The sequence below is a fragment of the Artemia sp. Qi Xiang Cuo genome, chromosome 8, assembly GCF_049724085.1.
Source record: "Artemia sp. Qi Xiang Cuo chromosome 8, ASM4972408v1, whole genome shotgun sequence".
Lineage (NCBI taxonomy): Eukaryota > Metazoa > Arthropoda > Branchiopoda > Anostraca > Artemiidae > Artemia > Artemia sp. Qi Xiang Cuo.
This window is the reverse complement of record NC_142801.1, coordinates 13953934-13966464: the sequence shown is the minus strand read 5'-3', so window position 1 is coordinate 13966464 and position 12531 is coordinate 13953934. Positions and strand designations below refer to the sequence as shown.

Here is a 12531-nt window from a genome sequence, read left to right as displayed (position 1 = left end):
TATCTTCAGCATTTGTATCCATGGCCTCCCCTTCAAACGTCCTTAATTCACATTTTAATGCTTTCTCCACTTTCTTTATAGTTCTCTTATTTTCATATGATCTATCATTCAAATAATTCTTATGCAGGCCCCCCTCCTCTCTTTTACACATAAAGGATTTTCACTAATATTACTAGCTGCATTTCTAACTTTCAAACAGTTCGTTGTAAGTAAGGGGCGACCCGGCTCAATAGTAACTGAAACTCTAAAAACGGAATTTTGATACCAATAGATATATCAAAAGAATAGAATTTTTATGCTGATTTCAAATATATAAATTTCATTAAGTTTAGTTATACCCATCAAAGGTTACGAGCCTGAGAAAATTTACCTTATTTTCAAAAAATTTGGGAAACACCCCTGAAAGCCATAGAATCTTAATGAAAATCACACCGTCAGACTCAGCGTATTAGAAAGCCCTATTTTAGAGGTTTAAAGCTTCTATCTGCTTGTGGCGGATCCATTGGGGGTGAGGGAGGCGCCCCCCCCCCCCCCGTGGTGTAGCGTTGGGTATAACAGTATACCCAGTTTTATAGATTATGAGCAAGCGTTCGATTTTGTTGATAGATGAGCTTTAGTAAAGATTTTATCCTTGTACGGTATACCAGACAAATACATTATAGTGATTATTGCTATGTACGAGAATAACACTGCTGCGGTTAAGGTAGGAAATGAGGTTAGCAGCTGGTTTTGTATTAAATCAGGAGTTAAGCAGGGTTGTGTTCTATCCCCCTTTATATGGATTATTTTGATGGACTTTGTTTTAAGGAGCACGGGAAAGGCAATGGGAGACCACGGAATCAAATGGGGAGGAAAAAGTCTCATGGACTTGGATTATGCTGATGATTTAAGCATCCTAGATGAAAGTGTTAGCAAAATGAATGAAGTTTTAGAGGTTTTGTGAGTTCAGGGTGCTAGAATTGGTTTGAAAACTAATGTTAGGAAGACTAAGTCACTAAGGCTAGGAATAAGTGAAGATGAAAAGGTGAAGTTGGGTAATGAAAAGATTGATCTCTTGGGCAGCTTAACTTACCTTGGTAGCACTATTAGTAAATATGGTGGGAGCAGAAAAGATGTTAAAAGTAGAATAGCCAAGGCTAAGGGTGTTTTTTCACAGTTAAAAAAAGTCTAGAAGAATAGAACGATAAGTCTGCAAACCAAGATTAGAATATTAGAAGCTACAGTGATGACAGTGGTCAAATATGGCTCTGAAGCATGGACGCTCCGAAAAGCGGATGAAGATTTGCTAGATGTTTTCCAGAGAAATTGCTTAAGGATTGTTCTGGGTACCCGGCTGACTGACCGTTTTTCAAACAATAGTATGCAAAAAATGTGGTTCAATACCGCTCTCTAGGGCTATAATGAAAGAAAGGTTGAGATGGCTAGGGCACGTTGTGCGGATGAAGGATGACATATTGCCAAAGGTTTTTCTTTTCGGCCAACCGTCTAGGGCTAAAGGGAAAGCAGGTCCCCCCGTCTGGGGTGGGAGGACGTCATAAAGAAAGATTTAAAGGAAATGGGAACTTCGTGGGCGGTTGTAAAAAGGGAGGCTTTGAATAGATTGGGGTGGAGGAGGAGCGTGCGTAGCTGTATTGGCCTCAGGCGGCTTGGTGCTGCGGTGAGTTGTTTGTAGTAGTAGTAGTAGTATACCATACACTTTAGCTTGCACGCAGAAAGAAGACCTTTGATATCCCCTCCCCCTTCAACCTGTGTTTTTTTTATTATTATGATTTCTATCCAATGTTTTTTATGTAATTTGCGTGCATTTTGCAGTTTCACCTGACCCCATCCTTCTAGTTATATGTTTGTCAATATTCATGACAACAGAAGTGATCTATTAACGCCTTTGGGAGGATAGAACGGCTTTGATGTATTGATTTCAGTATTTTGATATGTCGTATGTCAGAAGTGAAAATATCGACATACTGAGATTAAAAAAAATCAACATATCGTCCATCACTAATTAAAACATTCCAGCAGAATATATTTGCCTTCTTCTTGCGAGTGAATCCAACCGTTTCAAAAAATCTGTTTTTTCTTTCTTCATAATCATGATTTTTTTCTCGAGTCAAAAGAATGAGCAAGGACGCCAGTCAAATAGAAGTAAATCGCTCATTCGCGTTCTTTCTCTTTCTTTGTGATTTCCTTAGACTTGAAGAGGAACTAAGAATGGTGCTTGGGGTCAATTACAGGGGTGTAAATTGCCATCAGTGTGAGGGTGGATTTTCACGCAGAATATTTGCAATTATCCAAATCTATGCAACTAAATATAGTAAAAGGATATAGTAGCTCTAACTGACAAATAAACAGGAAAAAATATAGTTGTTTCATTGCATATAGTTAGTAGCTTTCACTTCATATATGATGGATGAACTATTTGATTGTGACGCAAATACGAAGTTTGTGTCAAATATGAATTTCGTGTCCCAGATGCAACTTTTATCGGAATTTTTGAGAACCAGTATGTATGGGCTTATACGTATCCAGGATTAGAGCTCGTAGTTATTTATCCCCAGTTTTTGTGATTCTGTTTCCTCTTTAGTGATTCTATTTCCTCTTTAGTGATTCCGTTTCCTCTTTAGTGATTCTGTTTCGTCTTCAGTGATTCCGTTTCTTCTTTAGTAAATTAGTGATTCTTTCTCTTTAGTGATCTTTCATGAATTAGTGATTTTATCTCTTTAATCCATCTTTTATTAGTGTAAATCACTTTTTATCAGTAAGCTCTTTTTGGCTGTGCAACTTAGTGACAACAGGTGCGTTAATGCAGAACAAGAAGTTGCATTTAAATATCTCTAAATGTAAAAAGAAGTTTTTTGGGAGGACCAAAAAAGGAGAAGAAAAACAAACAAAATTAAAAAAAAAATAATAGCAATATTAAAAAAAAAAAAAACAGCTGAACAAGAACGTATCCAGGGCAACAAAATAACTAAAAATCGCATAAAAAATTTGTTTATATTTATTTTTGTTACGTTTTTATAAGTCGGACAAACATTTCAGGTGGAAGGGAAGGCTCCAAGCCCCTATCCCCCCTCCTGGATATGGCCTTGCAGCTGAAGATAAAACTTCGGTTGGTACTTAGTTTAGGGATTTATTTACTACTTATCTAGCGATTATTTTTTTGGGATAGTGGGAAGCCTACGTCGCCTGGAAGCGGAATTGGCGTATTAGGCCCTTCTAAGTGAAATTGAGTTATCAGTGCCATCTATTGTGAAATTTTGTGCTTTGTCTGAATCTGGACTCCGTTTTAATGTATTTCACTCCCCTGAAATGCTACGAGTCGAAACAGTTTTGACATAACTTGCATTATTTTCATTATGTTGGAAGCGTAAATGACGTATCAGTTATGGGCTTTTAAAAGAGGACTTCGTGACGTGTCTGCGGGTTCGTCTGTACCTTTTAGAAGAAAATATTTAGAAAACGTAAACAAACAATGCAAAAGCTTTGGCAGCTATTCTCAATAAAATGTTTCAGATATTTCCTGATGTTAGGAAGTTAATAGCATGGTCAGGTTCATGCGTTCCGCAAAATAGAGACTTTCCCATGAGCTACAAAATGCAGAACATCCTGTTCAAAAATCCACAGGTTGAGAGAATTATTATGAAATATTGTGAGCTAGGAAGCTCTCTTATTCAAGAATTAGATTCAATAGACAGTGTTATTGAGAGGGCACTTAAGAACCCGGAAGTGTACTCGCCTCCAGACCTAGTAAAAAAATTGCTCAAAGTATCAAAATCCATACGCGATCATTCAGTTGCAGCCATCACATTTTCTGAATTTCCAGGCATTCCAGGAATTTTCAGGCAGTGCATTTCTCAAAGCTCAAATGGCTCGGATTCCGCCAAAATTTCTGTAAAAGAGTATGGTACAAAGAGCGTTTTGCAGATGATCATTGTAGAGTTGTTCAGATTGCTCCAGAGATAACCTTTCAGAAACTGAAGGGGAAAGGCATCTCGAAGGTATGGGTAGCTGAGAATCTCGAGGTTCAAATCCTGTCATTTGGGTCATGAACTTACCAGAAGTCAATATGAGAGATATAGGGCCTGTTATGCGATTCATGACAGTCGTCGATGTCGATGCAAATTACTACCGATAATTCTTCAAAAGGAACTTGCCAGGGCATGTTTCAAGGAAGGGTCGTGTAACTGTCAAAAATGTTTCAAATAAACCGCTCAGTTCTACAAACGCTAGAGTTGAGAGCTGTCCCGAAGAGAAGGCTGTCTTACATCAAGGCAGGGGAAAAAACGAAAGGCATAATTATGACATTTTAGTGTGCCCATTTCTTAACATTTTTCTGTATCCATTTGTTACTATATTATATCTGAATTTCTTTAAAAGTTTTGCTCAGTTTGTACTCACACTTTATAGGTCAGTCTTACCGTAAGTTGCATGTCTGGTGTTTCAAGCATGTCCGGCTTGAACCGGTTTTGACGTATCTGACAAGTTGACCAACTGTTGAAACCCAATTGACGTAACAGTGTTTTGGATTTATTGTGCCGAAACTGTTTGCTATTTTGCTTGGAAATTCTCACTGTCTCTTTATAATGCCATGCTTTTCAGCATGTAATTTTTTCTTGTTTTTTACTCCAACAAAGCATGTTCTGCAAGGTTGCAAACACTCCACCGTGTTTATCTCGGTATTTTGTGTTTTTCACTTACGCCAATTCCGCTTCCAGGCGACGCCTGGTCTAAGTAATCATCTACAGCTTTTCAGTTAAATACTTTATCTAATTCGAAAATACTTTTTTTCAGTGTGCTGAACTGCTGGCAGTAAGAAGGGATCTTGCAACTGTTAAAGATGAGCTCTCTTCCAGGGACAATAGGCTCAAAATGTCTGAGGCTATACTCAAAGAAGAAAGAGATGCAAATCGGGTAAGTAGCTGATCCAGTTTGTGTGAGCAGGTAGCTAAAGAAGGGATAAAACTCAAATGATTAAATGGAAAAACTGCTTGATTATTAAGCTTGATTTTGTGCAAAAATAACATATTTAAGATATATTAAAACATATTTAACATATTATACACATTAAAACACATTTGAAAAGATAATGCATACATTAAACTTGATTGTGCGCAAAAATATATTATAAATATATATTATTCATTTGATGTTTAAGAGGTAGTTAAAATCCCCTGAAATTTAAAGGTACAAGATAAGACGATAATCCAATTTAAAAATGATAGTTATATGAATGAACATTAAGCTGCCTTATGTTCAACAAAACAGTACAAAACTCAACTGTTGCTCTCTTTGTATGGGATATAGTATCGGTTGCAATAGTAAATGCAAGCTATCTGGTAACTTTCAAGGCCAAAGCGAAAAGATTTTCCCTTGCAAAAGAATAGTAATTATGTGCGTGTTTTATATAAGTAGGATGGCTTGTTGGATATGAGTGAATCGAGTATTATTGCCATGTAGAATAATATAAAATAGTGCTTTTAGAATAGTGCTTATACGAGCCCTTAGGGGTTTCCATAGCAAGTGGTGCAAAAATGTCAAATATAATTATCTTATCTATCTTAACAAAAAGAATCTTTAATATGAATGACATTGAAACGTCGTAATTTTAATGCTTGTCATTATAACTTTTACCGGAAGAGGCTGTGTGGTCTCAACCGAACTTGGTGGGATGCAAAAGATAGTTTCCCAGTTATGCCTTTGGGACCTAAGGCCTTATTCAAACTTTTTTGGGAGAGACAAGGGATGGAAATCCCTGAATTCTTTCGATCAAGATAAAGTGGGAAGGGGTGGTCAGGCCTTAATCAAGCTCGATAAGAAATAAAAAAAGTATTCTAGTTTTCTTTTTAGATCTCTGGGTATGACCGATTTCTACAGAGGGTGGGAGGGGGGTCCCAATTTTTATAATCAGAACATCTGCCTGAAAAAATTTTAGGATCAATTAAGTAAGACACTGTCTAAAAACTAGACTTAAGTAAGAGCTACTGTCTTACGTTTACCTTATGGAGTTGACCTGATCCCACCTTTGCGAGGGTGGTGACAAGGAGTGGTGCTTAAGTTCTTGTGATTACGACATCTGTAAATGGTTTACAGATCTCCTTTTAATATGTCAGGAAGTAAGAGCTGTTTCAAGTTGTGCTTTTCGTAATTTGTAACCGATATGACGTCTGTGGTGGGAGGGGCTTTCTGGATTTATGTCATCCATCTTCTATCAAATTGGGTTGTCGGTTCTCAATCAAATTTGGGGAGAATTTAGAGTGAGTTATCTACATGCAAATGCTCTATATGAGATGAAATGGGCCCAGGACTGGTTAAATACTTTAAGACTATAAGACTATCAAATAAGTAATCCAAAAAAAACTTATGGATGCAGAGATCTGTAGATAGCAGTCTTGATTATATCCGTTTTATTGATGCTTCACACATATGAAACTTATTTATTGGGTTTTATAATTCCACGACAGACGTGAAGCGGAACATGCATGTTTGTATTGGAGTTGCTGGGATTGCTCAGTTCTTTCCCTGAGCAGGGGCGTCCCGATGAGGGGCGGAGAGGGGTGCCCCCCAGAACTTTTTGGTATTCGGTAAAATTTTCACCGAAGCGGAAAATTTCGGCAGAAATTTTGCAAAATTGGTTGAAATTTAGCAAAATTCTTGATTTCTGCAGAAAATTCGGCATAAATCAGGTAGCAAATCTGTAAAATTTACGAAGATTGCCCCCCCCCTCTAGTAAAATGAGCCTCAGGACGCCCCTGTCCCTGAGTCGCAGTTTTTGTGAAGTTTGTGGGTGTTGGGCTCACCTAGATTTTCTTTGCCTTAAGCCTGACTTTTTTATATTCCATTTTGATTTTGACTCTTTAGATGTAACTTCTTCATTCATACTATGATATGTTCTTTCCGTGTTCTTTTGGGTGGTTTTTGGTGGTAGTTGGGTGTATATGTTCCGTCTCATTCTAATCTTTGGTGTTGCTCTTCATATTTTATTAAAGTTGAGGTTAGAAACAGTAACTGACAAGGCTTTCCTATTTTTTCTTTTCTAGTGTAAACTTTCCTTCTGAAACGTGGGATTTTGCGACAAACCTATAGCTATATCTTGCACCAAAAGGACAAGATACTTGTTTCATTGGGTTTATAAATCTCAAAACTTTCCATTCACCGAGACAGATTAAGATACTATTTATACTTTTCCTTAGAAAAGACTCTAAACTTGCTGAAAAAAATTGCAAAAATTGTCGTTTTTAAATGATCTTCAACCTATTGTTTACGTAGTACATTTATACAACCCTGTACACGATAACCTTATACACCAAGTTTCAAAATTAAATTTGGTAGATGGAATATTAGCTATGGAGTGATAGAAAAAGTTGCACAGGGAACATAAACCTCAAATCGTATTATTTTCGTAATCCGATATTATTATATGATATTGATATTATAATCCTATATTATTATATTATATTGTTTTTATTATCCGATTCTACAAATGCGTTGTCGAGTACAGTAGCATATTCTGCTGCTTTCAAACATATTGAGTTCTGTAAAAATATATATGTTATAAAAAAAATACAAGTAAATTATTCCTTAAAATCTTAATAATTTTTTATATATTAAAGTTATGAAAGTGAAAACATTTAAATTTTTTTCAGTAAAGTGCAAATTATGTTCTGCCTTGAGAAGGCATGGGGGTTGTCAGCACTACTCATTTTAAGTTTTTCTCGTTTTGAGTTTGACTTGGTTATTTATTGTAATTTCTGTTCGTGTTGGGTTTCATTTATTTATTGATGGTGATTTGTGGTAGTTTTACGCTTGGTATATTATTTGATTCTATTTTTGTTCATTTTTGGTTTAATGGAGTTCTTCACTTTTTTTTGAAAAACTGATTTCGTGGGAAATTTTGTTTTAATTAATTTCTTAAAAAAGATCTGCAAATGAAAGAAAATGAATAGATGGAAGATTTAGAAGCAGCTTCTTAACAGGAGTTTCTCAATTGCCTTAATCACTTTTTTGAGTTTTCTTATGGCTATCTTCAAATAATTTAACAAGACAAGGTTATGTAACCATTCAAACAATAATAAAACGAAATATCTAAGGCTATGTCAACGACATAAAAACTTGTTTAAAATTAATCCTTGGAAAAGATCTTGAGTTTTGTAATGATAACCGAATTTCTTTACATGGCCATTGACTATCCTAGAAAATGCTTTTAGAATTTGACTGAACTTAATTAAGGGGGCTTATTCTTCTTCTTCTATTTCATCAGGTGGGGCATTTTAGTTGAGACTATTCAGCCCTTTTGCTTTACTCTGTGAACTGAACAGAGCTACTGAATTGGTTGCTTCTTATTTATATTAAATCTGCTCAGATTTCTTTCAGTAAATCTTTTGAATCTAGGAGTTGAAATATAAGAAGATAAACCTTGATTTCTGTGCTCTGTGTGCATCTATAGTCATTAAGACTCTTAGCTGATAGTGAGATTGTGTGGTGTTTGAAGCACTTTAACAGTTTACAAAGCAGGGTATACTCTGCAGACGTCAGCATATTACATTCAAATAGGCAATGGTCAATAGTTTCATCTGTTTATATTGCAATACCAATGCAAAGAGGGGAGAAGGGAACTGAGTCAATTGAATTAGGGAACTGATATGAAAACGCCTGAAACTTTAGCCCATTTGAGCCAGACCGAATTCTATGATAAATTTTAGAAAAATACTTATTGGGAAGGGAGATAGAATTGGATTATTCTTATTAAACAGTACCTCGGATAATCTCCAGTGGTAAATATCTCTAATGGGGATTGGTCTCCCACTTGGCTGGTCAATATTTATAGCATTTTTTGCAATTTCATCCGCCTGATGGTTACCAGTTATACCTGAGTGGCTTGGAACATACTGAAGGTAAGTTCTTATGCCTCTTGAGGCAGGATTATTAATAATATTAAGACAATGAAAAGTGTCTATATCCATCTTATACGGAGAAGTTGAAGATAGCAGCTCTAGGTTTGACAAATAGTGAGAATAAACTATAATATTTTGTGAATTAGCAATCAACAGTTGGTTATTCATGAGGTGCTCTAATGCCATGGTTATGGCATTTAACTCTACAGACATTATAGACACCTTATCATACATTCTCTCACGCATTGCCATATTAGGGGGCGGGAGGAAAGCTCCACTTGCCACCTTCTCATTTATTTTGGACCCATCAACAAAAATTTGGAAATGGTTATTATATGTAATTGTATTTAGTTCAGCAATTTTTTTTTCTGGATGAAAGCAATAGGGGTAAGTTCTTTTGTCCACTTTGAGAAATTAGTATTTATTATGGGAATTGACAGTTCCATGGAGGGGTTTGGGGGAAAGTAGGTGTAATAGACTTTGCTGGTACTGGGAATGTCTTCTGGGCATTGGCATATTCATTTGCAATGCCTCTACACATGGCTTGATTTCTTAACCAGTTATGCAGGGCATGTGAGCTATCTTTATTTCGATGTATTTTTGTATCTTCTTCTTCTTTATCTTGATGTGCAACCTGAGAATGAATCCATTAGGGCTTTTTGGGTTTTATTCGGCTATTCTGAACTTATATAATGTGATGAACACTGGGCTTTTCAGGACATCAAAAATTTAGAGCCTAATTTAATATTAGATAAAATTATAGGAAATGAAGTCCCGACTTGAGCTGCTAAGTCATCGCATCAAAGAGCAGAAAGATGACTTTGATTCGAAAATAAAAGAAATGCAAGAACTATTGAAAAATTATAAATCTGCTGAAGCAAATAAAACTGTGATGGCTGGTGAGTTTCTTCGTCTTATTTTTTAATTTGCTGCTGTGATTTTATATAGCATAGTGTATTATATTACATGTGACACAAAAAACCCCACAGGTTGTACATTTTATAGTCCTTACATATTTTACAGGATTTACAGTCCTTACAGTGATTTACATATTTCTTATCTCGAGTGCATAGCATTTAATGTCAAAAACACAATTTCCAGCAGAAACCTAAATAAAGATTAATCAAAAATCTGTCAGAGAGGGGCTGGAAGGGCGTGTTTAGGAATTGTTTCTTCAACTTGAAAATCCTCTAGGGTCTTATCTCTGCCTCTGCTTATATTTGCCCCTTGAGAAGGCCGTACATCGGAAGGGGGCCTCTTGGGCCGGTATCCTGTGATATTTGACATTTCTTAAAAATGCATGTATATTTCACATTTTTGTGTTATTTTTTTTTGTTTTACCCATCCCTTTTCTGAAACAAATTACTGTGTACGCATCTTACCGTGGAAACAATAGGCAAAATACAATTGACAAAGACAAAATTGAAACAAACCTTTTGGCTTTACACTTTTTTGATGTTGGATTAAATAAAAAACACATTTTTACGAATGAAACTAAAGAGCGACTATGAAATTTCAAACATGTAAAAATTATTCTGTATATGCGCAAAAGTCTGACAAGTTCTTTTCGGAAAGTGTTCTAGAATGCAGAAAATATAGCAAGGTGGTAACTCGAAATATTTTATCTTTGAATTGCCTTCCAAAATATTTAAACCAATTATTTCATTTTTTTAAGCAAATTCAAGTAAATAATCCTTGTTGTTCTTGAAGTCTGTGATAAAAACTGAATTATTATCACATTGTTCTTGGTTCAGAGCATTAACTCTTAAAGCCCTAAAATGAAATAAAAAGATATTTTAAGCGCAAACAGCAGGAGGGAGGCAGGTGGTAGACCTCTTTACTTTTGCTTGAAGAAAAACATTTTTAAAGATAAATTTTTCTTTTTAATATCATATTCTAAGCTATCCTTTATAAACATACTTTGGGAAAAAGGACTCGCTTAGGTTTAAATGCAGCACATCAAATTTATTTGCAGCACATCAAATTTTGTATATCAAATTTTTAACATCAAATTTTACTGCACATACGGGAGGCTGCAGCCTTCATCAACCGCTCATTGCGCAAACGTTCAGTTTTTTCATAGTATTTTTCATCATATTAAAAAAAAATACAAATTTTTTTTTAAAGATACCGTTTCCGGAACAAGAAGGCATGCATATTGCAAGCTTCATGAAAATAGAATCCTTCAAAGGTAAGATTAGAAGGTAACCCCCTGCCCTCCATATTGATATGTAGTATCTGTCATTGAAGGTTTTGAAAGTGCATGACTAAAAAGGCACTTTTATAACTATAGGAAATCCCCTCCCCCTAATAATGGTAGATCAAATAAACTTCCCATCTTATAGTCGGTGCTGAACTATGTAAAAGCTTATAACCGTTAGTATTATGACAACATGTCCATTTAGGGACAAATATGCGATCGCCCGGGGGGATGGATTATGGGACTGTTAACATATATAACCAGTCTTTTAGCAGTTCTGGGTTAATTGTTTATGTTATAATTTTCGCTTGATAGCATTTTTTGCCCTATTCAGTCGAAAATGTTTATTTTTGTGTTCAAAAAGGACAAAATTTTGCCATTTATTTTGGTACTATTTTGGTTTCTTAAAATGTACACTAGAACATATGATGTTCGTTTGAATGTGCCCTCTGTCAGTATTCTAAGGCCACTGCCCTAGATTGATGCGATTACTTCCTGAAAAAAAAACACAATAAACAAAAGAATTTGCATCCGTAACCCTCGCTTCTTGGAATTACTTAGAAAAACTTTCCGAAAAGAATTTTTCCAAAGAAAAGTAAAGAGCCATATTAAACTCAATACCAGAAGACATAAATTCCTTTAATAATTCAAACTCTATACTCAAAACGAACTGAAATTACTCCAAGTAGGTGTTTTTTGTTTACCCTTCCCTAACCGTAAAAGTATAAACTTGTTGCATTACTTGTGTTTTATTAAAAAATATATGTATCTTGAACACTATACTTTTGTTTTAAAAAAACATTGACGAAAAATAAATGTTAAATCACTATAACAGTCAAGATGACGGGAAAGAACTAATGAAAGTAAAATAAGTGTTTAATGTATAATAAATAATAATCCTTGGAAAATAAGCAATTCAAAATTTTATTTTACTACAATTTCTATTTTTTTTCTTAATGTTGTAAATATTACAGAAAATATTTGTAGCATATTTCGTTTTCAGTAAAGCGCAAATGACGTAGAAAGTTTAGACTTTTATGGTTAGGAAAGGAGGAAAAGGGCAGTAGCCAAACTCCTGTTTGGGGTAATTTTTGTTCGTTTTAAGATTGACATGAACATTCAGCTTGATTCTTACTACTTTTAAGATTTATCAATTTATCTCTTTTTAAGTATCTGTCACCTTTATTTTTGATATGATTGTTCATTTTGATTTCTGTCCGTTTCGGATTCCATTTATTCTTTAATAGTAATTTTTGGTTGTTTTGAGTTTTAATAGCTATAGTATTCGTTTCTCTTAGTCTCAATCTAATATTGATCTTTACTTTTCTTTGAAAAACTTATTTTTCAGAAAGGTTTTTTTTAATTAAATTATATCTGTTTTTGATTGCCAAAAATTTGGTTTGGTTAATATAGTGAATATTTCACCAGTATTTCATGTCTCTG

At 34.9% G+C, this 12531-nt stretch overlaps 1 protein-coding gene across 6 annotated transcripts in view; it reads left to right on the top strand.

Moving 5' to 3' along the window:
• Positions 1-12531, top strand: part of LOC148949182 (uncharacterized) — a 235625-nt gene that overhangs the window by 135377 nt on the left and 87717 nt on the right. For all 6 annotated transcript variants that reach the window (XR_016142109.1, XM_089093222.1, XM_089093226.1 and 3 more), the window contains 2 exons: positions 4789-4908; positions 9652-9787. Coding sequence is in view for 5 of the 6 variants with exons in the window: in XM_089093222.1 (XP_088949348.1) it covers positions 4789-4908; positions 9652-9787 (256 nt within the window). In the remaining variant the exon portion in view is untranslated. The remainder of the gene's footprint in view (positions 1-4788; positions 4909-9651; positions 9788-12531) is intronic.